The following is a 17,280-nucleotide window of genomic DNA, read 5'->3' on the forward strand; positions in this document are numbered from 1 at the left end:
AAGATGAAAATATACCTGGGAGACTAAATCCAGTGATTTCCAAACAAGAAAACATGATGGCTCCTTGTCCAGCAAGGTCGACCAGCCAAACACAATCAGCCAACACTGGGTTCTTTAGCCCTTTAAGAAAGTCTTTAAGCTCATTGATCGCACCTGCTGGCCATTTTCCACCTCAGGGGGCTCCACCTGTGGCAGTGTATCCAGTATTTAGATCTACAGAGAATCCCTGTCAACAAACACCAGTAGAGGATCCATCATCAAGTAGCAAGCCTACACTGCCTTTCCTGTCCTCAGAAAATGTCTCCACGCAGCAACGTCCCAAAGCAGAAGGAGGCGTGCTCTCAGGGTTCTTAAAGTTTGCATCCAGTGAGAATGTTAGTGCCTCCGTGAACACACAGAATCCTGCGCAATCGCATCATGATCCAACGTTAAAAACCTCCAACACCTTTACCCAGAATCCTGCTGCTCCACAGGAAAGCAATGAGAAGGGATGGTTTTCCAGTATATTTAGCGCCAACCCAGCCTCTTCTAATGTGGACCAGAATTTGGCCGGTAATCCACAATCTCAGGACAGCAGATTCACATCTCAGGATACATCACATCAGAAACCAACAGCAGCTAGTCATGGAATTCAGCGTCAACCTCCCAATCAGCCTGAATCCAGAAGCCTCTTGACAGGTCTTATAAAAGGAGGCTCGGCTGAGGATGTCTCTCACGTTGGCTCTAATCAACCGAAACAAGGACTGTTATCTGGACTACTTAAATTCGGGTCTACCGGTGACCTGTCTAGCAGTTCGCCACAGCAGGCTCCCCATAACAATCAACCCCCAAGGAGCAATAATCCCCCCCAGCTTCCTCATCACCCTCCCCCACAACAATCTTCTTCAGGTCCTCCAAAGGGGGGGCTTCTCTCAGGGCTGTTGAAGTTTTCCTCAACAGAAAATATACCACACAACATACAGCAATCTGAAGCTGAGAAACAGAGGAACACCCACAGCGATTACTCTGGTCAGCAGCAGACCCAGAATGAATTTCAACAAACACAACCCCAGCAAAAGGGGCTGTTGTCTAGTTTGCTGAAATTTGCATCATCTGAGAATGTTTCAGGCAGCCAAACAGGCCAGAGCGAATACAACACCTTTGAACAGAATCAACAGGGAATCAAACAGCAGCATATCACAGGTTCAGACCCAGGGCCTCAGCTCAGGCAGAGAACGCCACGTCAGCAAGAGTTCCAACAGGACACTAATAAACCAGGTTTTACTCGACAACAAACTGTTCCTCTCCAGCAGTCACAATCCCAACAAGGTGGTCTTTTATCTGGTCTTTTTAAATTTGCTTCAGCAGACAGCATAAATACAAAACAGCAGCCAACAAATCAGCAGCAAGGAATCGCCCCAAGAATATCAAGCCATGAGCAAACAAAGGCAACGTATGTCCCCAATTCCAGTCAAACTCAACCACAAAACACCACAACACAAAAACCCACTCAAGTAAGTGGACTTCTGTCTGGATTGTTCAAATCCTCCTCAGAAAATGTGGCTCAACAACCTGCTCAGACTCAGCCTGAGTCTGGAGAAAGTCAGTCTGGGGTGCTCTCAGGGTTGTTTAATAAGTTGACAAAATCATCTGAAAACACAGACACAACCTTCCAGATGTCAAATGCACAATCGTATCATCCAAAAGCCGATAATCATACAGTAACAATGACGACCGCGCCACAAACACAGGCACACGCTGATTATACACACCAACCTTCACAAGAGCATGCCTTGAAAGGAAAGAGGATTTCCCAAACTGGCCAGCAAAGGCTTTTAACCAGAATATCCAGCAATAATGTAACCGAGGACTCTTTAACTCATAAACAAGTTGAAATATCAGGTCAGATGATAGAACAACAACCAGAGGTACATTCAGGATTATTAGAAAATACTACCAGCGATTTTAGAAGAGACTGCCGTCAAAGAGATGTTCCGAGGGCTCTCAATCCAGGGCAGAGCAGACATGCTATGATAAGTGCACCTGTCACGGTTGATACTGAGAGTTTAGACTTGCGAACATCAGCTACTTATGCAAGATCTCTTCAGAGTAGGGCATCTTACTCATCAGTCAGCACAGGTAATTTATCTGAGTTAAATTATTATGGCTCGCTGCAGTTAGGTCACCCAATGGCTTTTAGTACAGGACATATTAATTCCCCTTTACAAAGCAATACGGGTTCTTCAAACAGGAACATGCAGCCATATATTGGTGGAAGCACCCCCTCTCTATATGGAACTACAAGTCAAAGTTTTTATCAAGACCAGTTGTCCCCTTATGGAGTAAGTACTTCTTATGATGAAAACCAATGGATCCGTGAAAGTGCTCTATGGCAGCAGTTTCAGAATGAGTCACTTAATTATCAGCTTCAGGGACAAGATCCAGGGTATAGCCAAAACTGTGAAGGTGCGCCATTACAGGCCCCTTCTCTTCACTGTAGCTCTCCAAACACCAATCAGCCAATTAACTCCCCTTCCCAGTGGCAAGGGTTTGTTTGTCCCCAAGGGCAAGTTAGACCATATGAGTATGATGAACACAGGAATGCTGATCCTTATCCCAAGAGGAAATTGTGGAACAGTTATGGTGACTTGCAGAGTGCGGAATATCCACCTAATGAGGAGGGTGCATTGAACTTAACCACGAAACAACAAAGCACTGGGAAGTTTGGGAGATGCCAGTTTAATGGTGGTAGCACTTACAGCTTGAATGGGGTTTCATATCATGAAGGCTATTATGAGGAGACTGCACCAAGTTTATCTTATTCAGCAAACTGGCAATATGGAATGGATAACGCAGTCTTACCAAACTTTCATTCTGACGCCAGGATCCATCAGAATCCATTGAATTTGGACAGAACAATGGATTCAGAGCGTCCCCCAAATGTCAATAAAGAAGTGGAAGACTCCCTTTATCTTGAAGACACTGAATGGTATCAGCAGTGGCTAACACTTTTGGAGCAAGGGATGTGGTGGCCAGCAGATGATGGGGACTGTGGCTACTTTGTTTACACAGACCATGAGTACATTTATGCCTTACTTACAGATACAGCAGGTGAATATGTCTATGCATGTGGTCCTGAAGGCGACTCTACACAGACACAGGAAAGTTTTCCAAGTGCGTGGCTGCACAATGAAATGGTTTCAGTCTGTGGCTTTAAAATTCCGCTTTACAATGAGGATGAGCTTCTTTGGCTACCTGGTCAGGATCACTGTGATTCTCAACTCCTCAATGCCCCCTTAGATTTGTCTGCTGCCTATCGAAAAGGAAATCAGATAATGAATCTAAATCTCGAGCAGTTCTCTCAGATGTTCGAAAATTCCTTTTTGTCAAAAGAGCAACAGGAAGTAGATTTCACATCTTACATTTTAAACAAAGTCAGGATGGATCCAAGACGACCCAGTAATGTCTATGAAGACCAGTACAAAGATATTATTGATCTTTCTTGTCGCAATAAAGACTATGCTGGTCCTTGTTGGAACAACCAGGAAACCAAGATGTTCCTAGCTCAAAAGGTCGCTGTTTCCTTGAACTCTTCTCCTATGATGGATTCCAATCAGCAGCGACTTTACAACTGTTACCAACCTAGCCAACGACGGCGTTCATCCACTGGGGTTAGAGTAAAGCATGCAGATGATGTATCAGAGGAAGAATGGAGAAAGAGAGTGTCTCCAGGAGAAGAGCAGCCTAATCGTCAAGTCGGCAAGATTTCTTCCCTCATATCCAACTTTGTAGGCAAAACATCACAAGTGGAACCGAGCAAAACCAGCATACCCTCGTGTGAACAAGCTACTGACAAACAGTCTAAGAACATTCTATCATCAGGATTCCAAAGTCTGAAGTCAAAGATAATCAAGGAAGAATCTACCGCTGTTGTGACTCAGCCAGAAACTGTTAAACAAGAAATTCAGAGGTCAGGTACCACAAAGGGAAGAAGTTTACCCACAGTTCCGACTACTGCCCAAGTGACTCCACCCTCAACACAATATCATACAACTACACAGAAACCTAGACTTTCACGTCAGACTACCATGGCACAACAAGCAGCCCCGCCGCCATCACCGGCCACTGCCACAATGCCTTTAGGATCAAAAGAATCTTTTATTAAACCGTTACCACCCGGACAACTCGCAACTGAAAAACCGGTGGACATCCCATTAGAGCAGCCATCTGAGCAGCCACAGGCCGGCTTTATGAACTTTCTGAAATCAGCAGTGGGCATAGAGGAAGCCAAGCCAGATCCTCAGAAATCTTCGCAGACATCTCTCAACCAGCAAAACAAAACTGGGAGCACTGCTTCATTACCAGAGGCGACAGGAGTTTCAAATCTATTTGGATCAATAAGCAGCTTGTTTAGTCCTGAACCATCTACACCACAAAAGCAGCAAATGAAACCCAGTGTTACTGAGAGTTCACTGGCATCAGCAGCTAAACCTAAGGGTATACAGAGACAAAGAACTATGGACCAAAGTGTAACCTCTCGCCCACAGACTCAGCCTCCAAACAAGAGTATTTCCCAAGGATTTCCTCCCAATTCTTCTGCAGGCCCTGCTACAACCCAGTCGTTTACAATGACTCCTTCAGAAAAGCCAAAAGAAGAAGCAGCAACTAAACCATCCAGTGGGCTATTTGGGTTTTCAATTGGAGAAATGCTGACAGGAGCAACAGCAGCTGGACCCACACCTCAACCAACTGCATCAGCTACTGCTCCACAAGAAGAATCACTTGGTAAAAGTATATTATCAATGTTTAGTGGACCAAATCCTCCACAGGCTGCATCTAAAACTGGGTCTGTGCCTCAACCCCATCCTCCAAGTCCAGCTCCACAACCTCCCCAACAGGAATCACTTGGTCAAAGTTTATTAACAATGTTTGGAGGATCAAGTCCTCTGCAGACGCCTCCTCAAACCAAGCCTCCCGCACCTCAACAGGGAACTGCTCCTCCAAAAGAGCCCCCATCTGCAGGATTCCTTTCCATGTTCAGTGGTTCCAACACCCAACAGTCTACAGCCCAGACAGGATCTATTCTCGGCGGAATCTTATCTGGTTCATCAAGTTCAACTGAAAGCCCAATGAAGGGATTGTTCTCAATATTTAACGAACCCAGTCCTTCACAGAATCACCCGACAACAACGTCATCTCAGCAAAGAGCACCTCAATCACAAACTCAACATGGTGCACCTCAGACACAATCCAAACCACAAGTGCAACCTCAAGCACAAGGGCAGTCAGCCACTTCTGTTCTCGGTGGAATGTTGAGTGGATTGTCTAGCTCCAATGAGAGTCCAAGAACATCTTTGTTCTCCATGTTTAGCAGCCCCAGTACTCCTCAAACACCGGGAGCTGGTGGAAGTGCAAACATGTCTTCTACACCAGGAACAGCAGCAACTAGAGTACAAAATTCAAAATCATCATCTGCTATTGTAACTGGTACTAATGAGCCAAACACTGTTAATCTACAACGTTCTACCCAAATGTCCTCTGCTTCCAGTAGCCATGTGCCAGTGTCAAAAACTATCAGTCAAATATCAAGTGAAAAGAGCAATGCTAGTGCTAAACTATCCACAGAGAGCACTGCAGATTCCACAGTGGATACTACAATCAAAGACACTGATATTGCATCTGTGCAACCAACTTCAGAAAGTGTCATTGTGCAAAAGGAAACAAGCACAGAAAGTGCAACCCAGGATCCTGCTCCCCCTAAAGAACCCCCAGCCTCTGGTCTGGTGTCTATGTTGGGTGAATCTGGCCCACAAGCTCCATCCTTACAAACTGGATTAATTTCTGATGGTCCAGGAAAAAGTATACTTTCAATATTTCCTGGGCCCAGCACTGAGCCTGGTCCAACTACTGCACCAGGGTCTGTAGCCAAGGATACACCAGCCAGAGGCTTGTTCTCTTCAGTTGGAGGTTCAGCCCCTCAGCCCTCTCCACAGACTGGAAGTTCTTTACTTGGAGCAATGTTTGGAGGCTCTGCACCCCAAACACCCGCTTCTCAAACTGGAGGATCGTTACTCAGTGGTTTATTTGGAGGATCTGCACCTCAAGTTGACCCCAGTAAGACTGGAGGCTCTGCTCCTCAGGCAGGAACATCTTTACTTGGCGGCTTATTTGGCGGATCTGCACCTCAGTTTGACCCCAGTAAAACTGGAGGCTCTGCTCCTCAGGCAGGAACGTCCTTACTTGGTGGATTATTTGGCGGATCTGCACCTCAGATTGATCCCAGTAAGACTGGAGGCTCTGCACCTCAGGCAGGAGCATCATTACTTGGTGGCTTATTTGGCGGATCTGCTCCCCAAGCTGTTGGATCCCAGACAGCAGGGTCTGTGTTGGGAGGGATTTTTGGAGGATCTGCAGCTTCAACTGCAACATCTCAGAATAGTGGGTCCTTCAGTGGACTCTTTGGAAGGGCCACCACCCAAAATTCAACAACCCAAAATAGCAACTCTATATTGGGAGGTATTTTGGGGGGTTCATCTTCTCAATCCACCAATGTGCCTGCTGGTACATCTCCTCTGGGTGGTGTTTTACCCGGAGCTTCTGCTCCATATGAGATACCTGGTAAAAGTTTGCTTTCAGCCGTTGGAGGATCGGCTCCACCAGCAACACCCACTGCAACAGCTACACCAACATCTAGTGATGACAAGAAAATATTAACCACAGCGCTTGCTGATACGACTTCAAGTGTAACTGCTCTGCCAAAGCCGACTGATGACACTGCTTCAGCTACTACTGAAAAATCTGCAATTGATACTACTACCAGAAGCAGAGAACAGGTAGAAACGCAACAGCAACCTGATTCTACAGCCCTGTGTCCCGAGGCAAGCTTTTCCAAAACCGAACTCACAGACGAAGGTAATTGCCAGGATGCTATTAAGCTTACTACTCTAGCTGAAACTACTCAACATAAAGAATCTGAAATATGTGCACCAGCACAAAAAGTTGAGAGGCCAGAGGATGTGATTGGTCCATCAGCTCAAGATTCAATTCCACCTAAAATAAAAGACGAAACACCATCCACACAATCAGCAAGTTCTGTGGTTCAGGGACAACAGATGCTTCCAGAGCCAGAGAAATCTGTTGCTGACTCATCAGCGGATAAAGTGACAGATTTTATGTCTTCTCTGTTCAAACCAGCAACTGCAGCTCCGGAAGGTAATCAGCAACAGAACAAGAGTTCCTTCTTTGGACTAGGAGGAACAACACCTCAAGCTGGTACTGGTCAGACTGGACCATCAATATTAGGGGGTATTTTCGGAGGTTCAAACACCCAGACAACAGCTCCACAGACAGGGGGATCATTACTGGGAGGTCTATTCAAAGGGTCTGCTCCTCAGTCTGGTCCACAAACAACCCCCCCTACTACCGGAGGCTCAGTATTAGGTGGGATGTTTGGAGTAGGATCCTCTGCCAAGTCTGCAGGCCCTCAGACTGGCGGATCTTTATTAGGTGGCATGTTTGGTGGATCTGCAGCAACAGCACAGCCAGGCGGTTCTTTACTTGGAGGAATGTTTGGAGGAGTCACTGCTCAAACTGCAGGAGCACAGACTGGAGCCTCAATTCTTGGGGGCATAGGGGGATCTTTATTTGGTGGTATGGCACAACCACCCAAGCCATCTGAGCCGATGCCAGTTGAGCCCAAGTCAACATCTAGCACTACTCCACAACCACAGATTAAGAATGAAAGTGTTACACAAAATGTTCCATCTGCTACTGACACTAGTACAAATAAAGCGGTGGACTCAACTTTACCAGATGATGATCAAGTTAATTGTGGCAACCTAACAAATAGTAGTGGAGTGGCATCTGAGGCAGCTTGTCCAGAAACCGCTGCTGTTTCAAGTGCTTTACTAAGCAGTACATGTGACCTCACCAGTCAGATGGATAACACCACAAAAGAAATGGCACCTGTTGATGGAGAGGTGATACATGAGAAGCCTGTGATCATTAAAGGAGACCCTGAGAGGAACGAAAGTGAAAAATCTGCCCCACCGCATACCCAACAAGGAGATATAACGCCTCAACCTACTCAGTTGCCCAATAAAACAGAGCCACCCCAGGCCAAGTCTCTGTTTGGGTTTATATCAGCTCAAAGTGACGCAGGAAAGTCACTTGGATCCTTATTTTCACCTGCAATGTCAACAGGTGCTCCATCAGGGGCTCCAACTGAAGCAGGGAGTGGTCTGTTTTCAGGATTTAAAAACCTTTCCGGCAGTTTGTTCCAAGAGGAAAAGCCTGTTGCCGGTATACAAGAGCCACCCAGCACCTCATTATTTGGGACCAAAATAAGTTTTCCCTGGCAGGCAGAGCCACCCAAGCCACAAGCTGTTCCAGTTGTAACATCTCAACCCAAAACTATCAACACAGCAACATGTGGTCAAACGCCCACTGTACAAAAGGTTGCACCCTCTGATGCCCAAAAACCTAAGTTGGTAGGTTCCAACGATGACGTAGCAAACCCCCAGATCTGCATCTCCACTCCTGAAGTAGATCCTTCAGCATCCCTGACCCCCAAGGAGAAGGACAGGCTTGTAGAAACAACCCCCTCTGCAGGTCCTACCTCTGGAATGCAGCTGGACAACCAGTTCAAGAAGGATCTGTTGAATGCAAAAAGGCTAGTAAAAGCATGATAAATGGTTTTATCCCTCACCATTTGTGATGCATTGACATTTTGGAAAAAGTGTATTCCCTGTCCAGCTCTGCAATCCATCCTCACTAGTTTCATATCAGTTTTAGCTTGATCTTACATATTTGTCTGTGTGTGTGTAAGTGTCTATTCTTTGATATGTGTTATTTCATGTCTAGCATCTCCCATAACTTCATTTGTGATTTTGAAACAGAATTCCCAAACAAAATGTGCATATTTGTACATGGACAATTAAAAAACAAGTGTAATGTAATTAATTACTGCATTTAAGGCATGATTAGATTTACTGCTCTAACAAAGACTGATTGGTTTGAGTATTTTGACAAATTCAAACGTGTCAACAGCGTGTTAAGTTTTCATTTTTAGTTTATATATTAAATAAAAGAATGAGCATCATGACATTACAAGTGCAGTACATTTTGTTTGACACTGGAATTCTTATTTGTGTTGTCTATCATTTTAAAATTGGGAATAATAATTTGTATTATTGTATACGATACTAATGAATCCTTGGAGAGGATAATGATAAAAGTAGACATTTGCTTTGTTTGTTTGTAAATCTTTTTATTAGATAAGTTGGATTTTTTATGTCCCAAATATCTTACATTTTATATTGACCTCTTCAGCAGTTTCAAAAGTTCAAACTTTCTGTTTTTAACATATATTGTATGTAACAATCCCCTCTTATCTAGCTTTTGCTAAAGGGAAAAATATTTAAATATATACATATAGAATTTTTCTTAATATTGAATATTTTCCTCACTCCTCTCTCACCAATGTAGTCCAGTGGAAAGTAGTCGTTTTGGGTCATCAGGAAACCTGAGCCAGACCAGCTCCCAGCTCAGTGGCCAGGAGAGCACAGGAGGGTCCGAACTGGAGGAGTCCTTCCATTCCTTCCACAGCACCGGCTTCCACCCCTCCTCCAATGGACAGCCACGCACTAACGGACATGCTCCCACCAATGGACACTCTTCGGCTGGCGAGCAGGAGATTCACCGGCTGACTCCGGAATCAGGAAGAAGCCTAAAAAATGGCAACCCAGTGGAGAGAGTGTCGTCTAAACTCCAGAGGTACTTCCCCCTTTCAGAACTCAACTTGCCTGTGTATTCACTATAATGAAGGTGCGGCCACTTGACTGTTATATTCATGTTGTCTAGGTTCCATGATGACATAGCACCGTTACCGTTTTCCCCGTCTAGAGTTCATTGGTTGAAGGCCATCAATAAAGTCAGGGTTCAGCTCCGGGAGGTAGGATCTGTTTACTGTGTTAGACCCCAATGTCTGACATAACTTATGTTCTTACATTCTTCTTCTTCATTACCCAACCACACCTACACATGTCTGATAAACACTTACAATTCTTTTAATTGGTTTAGTTGAATCTCTCTGGTTGTTTAGGAATATGCACTAAAATGTATTAGAAACATATTTAATTGCAATGTCTCTTTCATTTGCATTTTGTATTTTTTATGACCTCTGAGCTGTAATAGGGAAACTTTTAAGGATTCAGTGCTTCATCCGTTCATCCTCACCCAAGAAATAATTTTCTACTTGAGAGTGAGAAAATTTGATGTTCTTTCACTGTATGTTTTTTCCAGATATATGGTATTTTAAGTGTATAGCTGACTGGTCATAACTGGTTACAATGGTCCAGCAAACATTTGCTGATTGAATGGTGATGTGAGATTATGTGCAATTTCTTAATATATCACCTTTGCAGTACATTTTATATTCTAAATCTCTGCTTCCTCTCTCTCAGTCTTCATGCATTAATCTTATCTTCATATTAGCCTCTTCTCTATCTTCTTAAATAATTGGCAAGTGGCGTTTGTACAACTAGTGAGAGAAATCAATTTAAGGGTTGAGGAGACCTGGCAATTTCAGAGATGTTTATCCTTTGTTTATTTCACATTCTTCTCCTCTGTATAATTTTCTGATTAAGTTATTATTTATTTTATTTATTAGGTGACAAAGAGCCACTTATCTTTCCGAATGAGACGGAATTAGATGTTTGTTAACGTCAGTTTATCCAATTTTCTCCAATTCATTCTCCATTTCTGGAGAATTTATCTATCCTGTGCATTCTGCATCCTTCTAAACTCCCTGGAGAGCGTTCATAATGAAAACATCAGCGTCTCTCAGCTAACTGGTTTGTCCCCTGCATTAATCTTTTTATGGCGTGGCAGTAAATGAGTAGCCTCTCGTAGCCTTGGCGCTTGGCTCCATTACAATGATTGCTTTCCGTGGACTGGTCGAGACGAACATGTGCTGTGAGTGACGCCTGACTGAAGACCCACACGAGTGTAAATGGAGAGCGAGATGAAAGCTGTCTAACTGTCATTTATTACAGGACTTAGGGAAACACTTAGGACACAAAGCAAAATGCTGAGAAGACTGTAATGAATTAGAATTGGTTGTTAAGCTGTCAAGCCGTGTCACAGAATCCAGAATAATAATAAGAACGGCCGACGGGACACTAAAACATCCTTACAGGCTTGTTTCAAATAGAACAATCAGAAAGAAGGGAGACGTGTGACATGTTTACAATTTCCTCGAAAATGTTTGGCAGTGGCACAGATTGGCAAATCGTATCACTGAGCTTCAAACTAAGACTTTGTGAACTGAAGGAGAAATATTTGAAAAAGAAGAGTGAGTGAGCTTGAGTGCTGGCAGTCTTACAGCCTCAGATTACCCTCGTGCTGGAATACATCGCCAGAGGACGGAGGGAGAGCGAGTAGAGAAAGCGTGAGGGTGGGAGGGGATGTACAGATGGCTACTTAACTGAGGGGGAACCGCTGCGAGGTTGTTGTTCGCCACTGTCGCGCCTGACGTTCTGCTGGTAGAAATTAAGGATTCGGCTGTTTCCTGTGTTCTGCAAGTTCTGCAGGATTGATTGAGGCAAAGAAAAACGTTCAGTGATACAACTGGGATACATTTTTGAAAAAAAAGGGAAGTCCCTCTTATGGCTCGTTAATGTGGATTTTACCGATTATTGAGAGAGGATATCTACAGGTTGTTCTTTATTATAATTATCAGGATTATAACCATATAAGGTAAGGTTTTCATTTTAATACGTATCTATATGCATTTAGTTCAAGTTTGTGTCGACTGAGTCAGTAATGCATGTTAATACACGTTATACATGAAAACTGCATTTGCTTAATGTATTTTTGAAAATATCTTTGAGGAAAAAATACACTGAACTTCAGCTTGTTTCTGTGGATCTGAATTTTAGATAATGGTAGAAAATGAAGTTATAACTTTAAAAGTATTTTTCCTCCAAGCCACAAACCATTTAGTAAAGAGAGATAAGAGATGGCTGCATTCTGTAGCTGGAAAATGGGTTTGACCCCTAACAAGCCCCATCAACCTTTTATTTTATCCTAGAGAGTTCCCTAATAAATCACTGACTATTGTTATGGCCCTCAGAAGTGTACATGAGCTGAACGTTATTTAGTATTTAACGTGTATAGCAAATGTATTTAAGCCAGAGGATTTAATAATTCATCAAAAATGACAGAAAACTTAAAGATATTTTAATAGAAATCATAATTTCATAATGTACAAATGTTTAATTCAGAGAAGTGAAACAAAACATTATATTCTCGAAGGCTTTTCTTCCTTCTTATCTCTTAGGCTGGTACACACCTTCAAGGCTAAAATGCATATTGAATACTTTCAGTGCAGTGGGAGTGTAATGTAGTTCTCAGCTATTCACTCTTTACAATAACTCACCAAATGGAAAGGGAAATGCTTTTCCCAAAACTATAATGAAGGCTCATTACAGGTAATGTTACTATGATAGCTCATGAAGCACCTTATCAAAGAAGTTCAGGGATAAAATTCACCTGCGATAAACATTCCTCTTGGGCCGGACACTTTAAAAGCTAGAAACTGTGCTGCAAGGATAAGTGGGTTTGTCTGAGGCTTCACTTGAATTTAACTTCAAGATCACCTCACGTGGTTATTCTCTGTTGACGAATATGAAAATAATGATCTCCGTCTGGTATTGACTCTGGTGAAATGGACTGAGTACATGAGACAGATTTATGTTGCGTTCTGGCCACTCAGTAAATCCTGTCAAAGTCAACTTTATTGTCAATTCAGGACGTAGATCGAAATTGCATTTTTCTCTGATCCCCGGTGTAAACATATAAGTAGACAGAATATATAAGTACTCAAGACAGAACATATAAGTACACAGGCTGTAGGCAAAGGGGTCAGAGCTATCAAGCTGTGCAGCTGGCAGGGGTCTGAACAAGTGACAGAGCCTCAGAGGAGAGAATTGACCTGTCATGTAATTACCGTGCTGTCTTTCCAAAGCGTCCTAATTACAGAGATCTAAGCAGCTGCATGGTGCTCGTTCCTCAAGTTGCCACTCAGTGGAGGTCAGTAAAGACAATACTGTCCATCATGTGTCTTAACTTTACAGACAAGTACTGTCTGACGCTCTCAAACGCTACCCTAAATATACATGTAGGATTTCATGTGTGTTAAAGTGTACTAACCTAACTTTGCATGGTCATAGTTTGTTGACAGCTGACAACTACCGTATAATAACAGTGTAAGAAGTTTCAATTCTTTACTCCTTCTTGCGCTTTCTAGTGTTCTGGTCATGAAATAGTTTAATAAGTTTAACAAGCATATTTAGTTGATGTTGTTTTGAATTAAATTCTGAAATATAAAGAGTTTCCACTGCTTTGTTATCAAATAATGCAGGTTCCTTAACTCAGTCATCGTGTCGGCACTCAGTTGTTTTTCAGTTTAAGATCCTAACTTCTTCTCACACCACTCTAAGGCGGAGTCACTGAGGCACTGGTTTGTCCATGTGTGGGAACAACTAATCACGAGTGCCACTCCTCAGGGATGTTCCCCAGAGGACACCTCAGTGGTCATGATGAGCCCCACGATTCAGAGCTACCTCCAGCCTCGCCAAAGAGGCGAGATCTGCAGAGGAAGGGATCACAGAGCCCCAAAATTGGGCAAAGCCTTCACAGAACGACCCAGAAGTTCCTGCAGGGGGCAGAGGATAGGTCCCAGCATGTCCAGTCATTGGTGGACACTACCTGCTGCCAAGCTTTCAACACCATTTCAGATTGCCAGGATGGCATTGGGATCTTGGACAATGCTATATCCAGGCTCACGGATAGGACCAAGAGTAAAGAAGAAAATGTGGAGGAGGAGGAGAAGGAGAAATCAGAACAAGACTCTGGGAACATAGTGGAACATATCATGAAAGAGCTAAAAGGCATCAACAAGATCCAGGAGGAGATTTCTGATCTGAGGCTGTATCTCACATCTGTGCGAGGCTCAGTGGATGAAGTATCTTGTTGTGTGGACGCAGTGCTCAGTGAGATAGGTGAGATGTACTCTGGGGCTTCAGCTGCAGCTCATCCGAGTCATGTTTCCGAAACACCCCGTATCAGGCGCGGAAGCCTGGGTAGACAGAATGCTATCACGTCTCTGTACTGTAGAGACACTAGTCCAGTGTTGGACCGCAAAGATTTAACATGTATACCTTCTCAGAGAACATTTAGACGATGGCATGTTGATGGAAACACTCTACGTCAGCCGGACCAGCAAACGGACCAACTGAGCCAGGAGCCAAGTTTGAAATTAAACATGCTAGAGACTACAAACCTTGACCTCTGCTACCTGGAGCTTCATGGTGGCCATGAATACCGAAGCACCAGCTCGTTGTCATCTTTTCACAGCTCCAACTGTCCAGAAGCAGATTTTCTAAAAACGGAGTATGCCAGATGGACTTCTGCTGATATCCAGCACAGTAAAAGTGCAGAAGGAGGCTGGAGTGAGGAGGATATCTGCTCCTCTGCCAACAGCGGAGAAGAGGTGGATAATTGTCCTCATGTGTGGGACACGTGTGCCACAGATGAAACACGGAGCTCCACACCAGGTCATTCTTCACACAACAGTTCTGAGCATCTCTCATGGCTGTTCGGACTCCATTGCAACTCTCCGTCCAGCTCTTCGAGTACGTTGGACTGGAGACCACCAAGGTTACAAACTGAGGAAGAAAAACTGAGCTGCGGCTATGCTACAAACTTTCCCTACTCGTATAGTTCAGGTTACCACACTGTGGACGCCTGTGCAAATGATCTGGACAGTGGACCCTCTAGGAGCCTGAGCTGCTCCACCGCTCTGTTGACAGACTGTGATGATGGTTATCCGGAGTCACATTCACCGTGTGATGATTGTCCGTCTTCTGGTCACACTCTTGATCTAGGGTCCGCTGATAGTTTGGACAGGGAGTGGACAGATCCCAGCATCTCCAGGGTTGATGGAGGAGAATCATCGTCCCAGGCGTCTTCTGTAATAGATTCTGAGAGTTTAGCAAAGCCTCCCAATGTAGGTTTGGATGTAACTACTTTCAGCAAGGCTGTGCTCACTTTTAGGTCGGCTTTGAAAGGGGCTTTAAAAAAGTTGGAAGGATCCAACTCTGAAGAAGGGACAGATGGCAGTGGGCTGGAGGCATCCCTGTCCCCTATCCAGCAAGTCAGTGAAACCAAGAAGATTCAAAACGATACAGAGGATACAGAAGGAGACATTAGTCTATCAGAGAATCAGGAACAATTTGTCACTCCAAAGGAGGAAAGTGAGGCTTCAGTCTATGTAGATTGTGGGGGGACACTTGAGAACCTGTCATTAAAGCTCCAAGCATCCCCGCAACCAGTGAGCCACTCTCCCTGCACCACTACTCCGTCCCACTCAGTAGAAATGTCACAGGGAGAAGGAGAATGTCCAACAGATGGGGACCAGTCCAAGCTCGAACTGACACCAGATCCTTCTCCACCGAGGCAAGAGGAGAATCCACTGGATCCGGTGCCAACAACAGATGAGGTGCGGTTAAGTCCAATCAAAGAAAACCTTGTTCCTGATGAGGTCAATGAAGCCAGACCGACTGATGCCGGTCACAGAGAGCGTATCGCAAAGTTCCAGCGCATTCTGAGAGAAAAGAGGCAAACCCGTCATAGACTGTCCAAATCTGCTCAGGGGTCCCAAGGGTCGCATGGGTCCCATGGCTCCCATGGCTCCCATGGCTCCCATGGCTCCCATGGCTCCCATTGTTCCCATGGCTCTCAAGGGTCTCAAGGGTCTCAGGGATCCCAATCGCAAGATGAGTTCATCCCAGGTACTTTTCTAAGGATATTTTCTCCAGCTTTAAATCACTTGCAAGTCCAATAATAAAACTATTAAAAGTACAGAATGGTGACTAATTAATGGAAAAAGCACCTTACTAAGATACTGTCTCTTGGTTTTCCTTTAATTTGCCACCTCTCTGTACATCTTTAAATAATTTAATCATCAAAATGATTATATGTTAAACAGAATTAAGTTGATTTAGTTTTCTCACTTAAAATCACTGTCTTGCAAATGTTCAACCTGCAGCTTCTCCACAAAATCCTAATAATTCTGTGATTTGTTTTTTTTCACTTGGCAGAGTGTTGGAGAGAAGATTATCAGGTCACTCATCCAACATTGGCTCCACATTTAAGCCACTGTTCTTTATTTCTGTTGATTTCAATCGCTGTCTGATATTTGTGGATATTTTTTTACCCCATTATTTGTTTTGCTCGTCTCTGTGTTATGAAAATCATGTAGAAATATTCAAAAACGCTTGAGCGCACAGTCAAATCCTAATGTACAGCATGCAAATACTACAGGAGAGATAAGTAACATTCATTGAAGTAGGGGTTAGGGTTAGTTTTGTGAAATTGTTTTTATTTACTTCTTATTTAACTTCTCGACCTGTGAACCACAACTTTTATCTGTCGTTTTGTATCTGCACACAAATAAACTTCATCAATGTTTATTTGTGCCCGTGTTTTAAAAGTATTACCACTTGTTTTTATTTTTACATTGCATGTTCTGTGACATCAGAGAGATGAAACTAAACCAAATTGAACTTTCCATTATCTTGTTGTTTTCTTCACAACAATACTCCTGTGTGTGAGTCTATGAAAGCTCCCAGCCTGGATTCATATATTCAATATCTTCCAGGTTCGAGATGAAGAGTCCAATCCGAGACAGGCCTGGGTCAAACCGGGGTAAGTTATTTATTGTTTACCCTTTTTCATTTTATTTGTCTTGCTGTGATCATTTTGTGCACTTACGCCGTTATTTATCTATTCACACATTTATCTTCTGTGCTCAGTGGTGGTCCTGGTCTGTATGGAATCGACAGCATGCCAGACCTGCGTAAAAAGAAGCCCATCCCCTTGGTCAGCGATGTGGTCAGTACACATCTCTCTTTTGCACTCATACGTCATATATCACCCTGTTTGTTGTGTACTTTCTGTGTGAGTTTGTGTCTTTCTGCTCGTGAGACCACCTGCGGAACTCAACGGTCACTATTTGACCTCTGAGCTTCATGTGGGATGAGATTGTTATCGAGACAGATATGAAACCAGACTGTTAATTTCTCTCTCCCCTCCTCTCTTAAACCCTGATACTATTCCCCACAACTCTCTTGAATGCATTCACTCTCCTTGGTCAGGCTATGGTAAGTTAATAGAAACCCAGCTGCCACTCCCTTTTTTTTTTTTACTAAAACACAAAATATCAAGTAGGACTAATAA

The 17,280-nt window shown here is 43.7% G+C and overlaps 1 protein-coding gene across 1 annotated transcript in view; it reads left to right on the forward strand.

Annotated features, from left to right (window-relative positions):
- LOC128424977 (protein unc-13 homolog B) overlaps window positions 1-17,280 on the forward strand; it is a 54,137-nt gene that overhangs the window by 20,947 nt on the left and 15,910 nt on the right. The window contains exons 9-12 of the mRNA XM_053411440.1: window positions 9,466-9,753; window positions 9,841-9,931; window positions 16,703-16,749; window positions 16,857-16,935. Coding sequence (XP_053267415.1) covers window positions 9,466-9,753; window positions 9,841-9,931; window positions 16,703-16,749; window positions 16,857-16,935 — 505 coding nt within the window. The remainder of the gene's footprint in view (window positions 1-9,465; window positions 9,754-9,840; window positions 9,932-16,702; window positions 16,750-16,856; window positions 16,936-17,280) is intronic.

Source organism: Pleuronectes platessa, chromosome 19 (genome assembly GCF_947347685.1).
Source record: "Pleuronectes platessa chromosome 19, fPlePla1.1, whole genome shotgun sequence".
Taxonomy (NCBI): Eukaryota; Metazoa; Chordata; class Actinopteri; order Pleuronectiformes; family Pleuronectidae; genus Pleuronectes; species Pleuronectes platessa.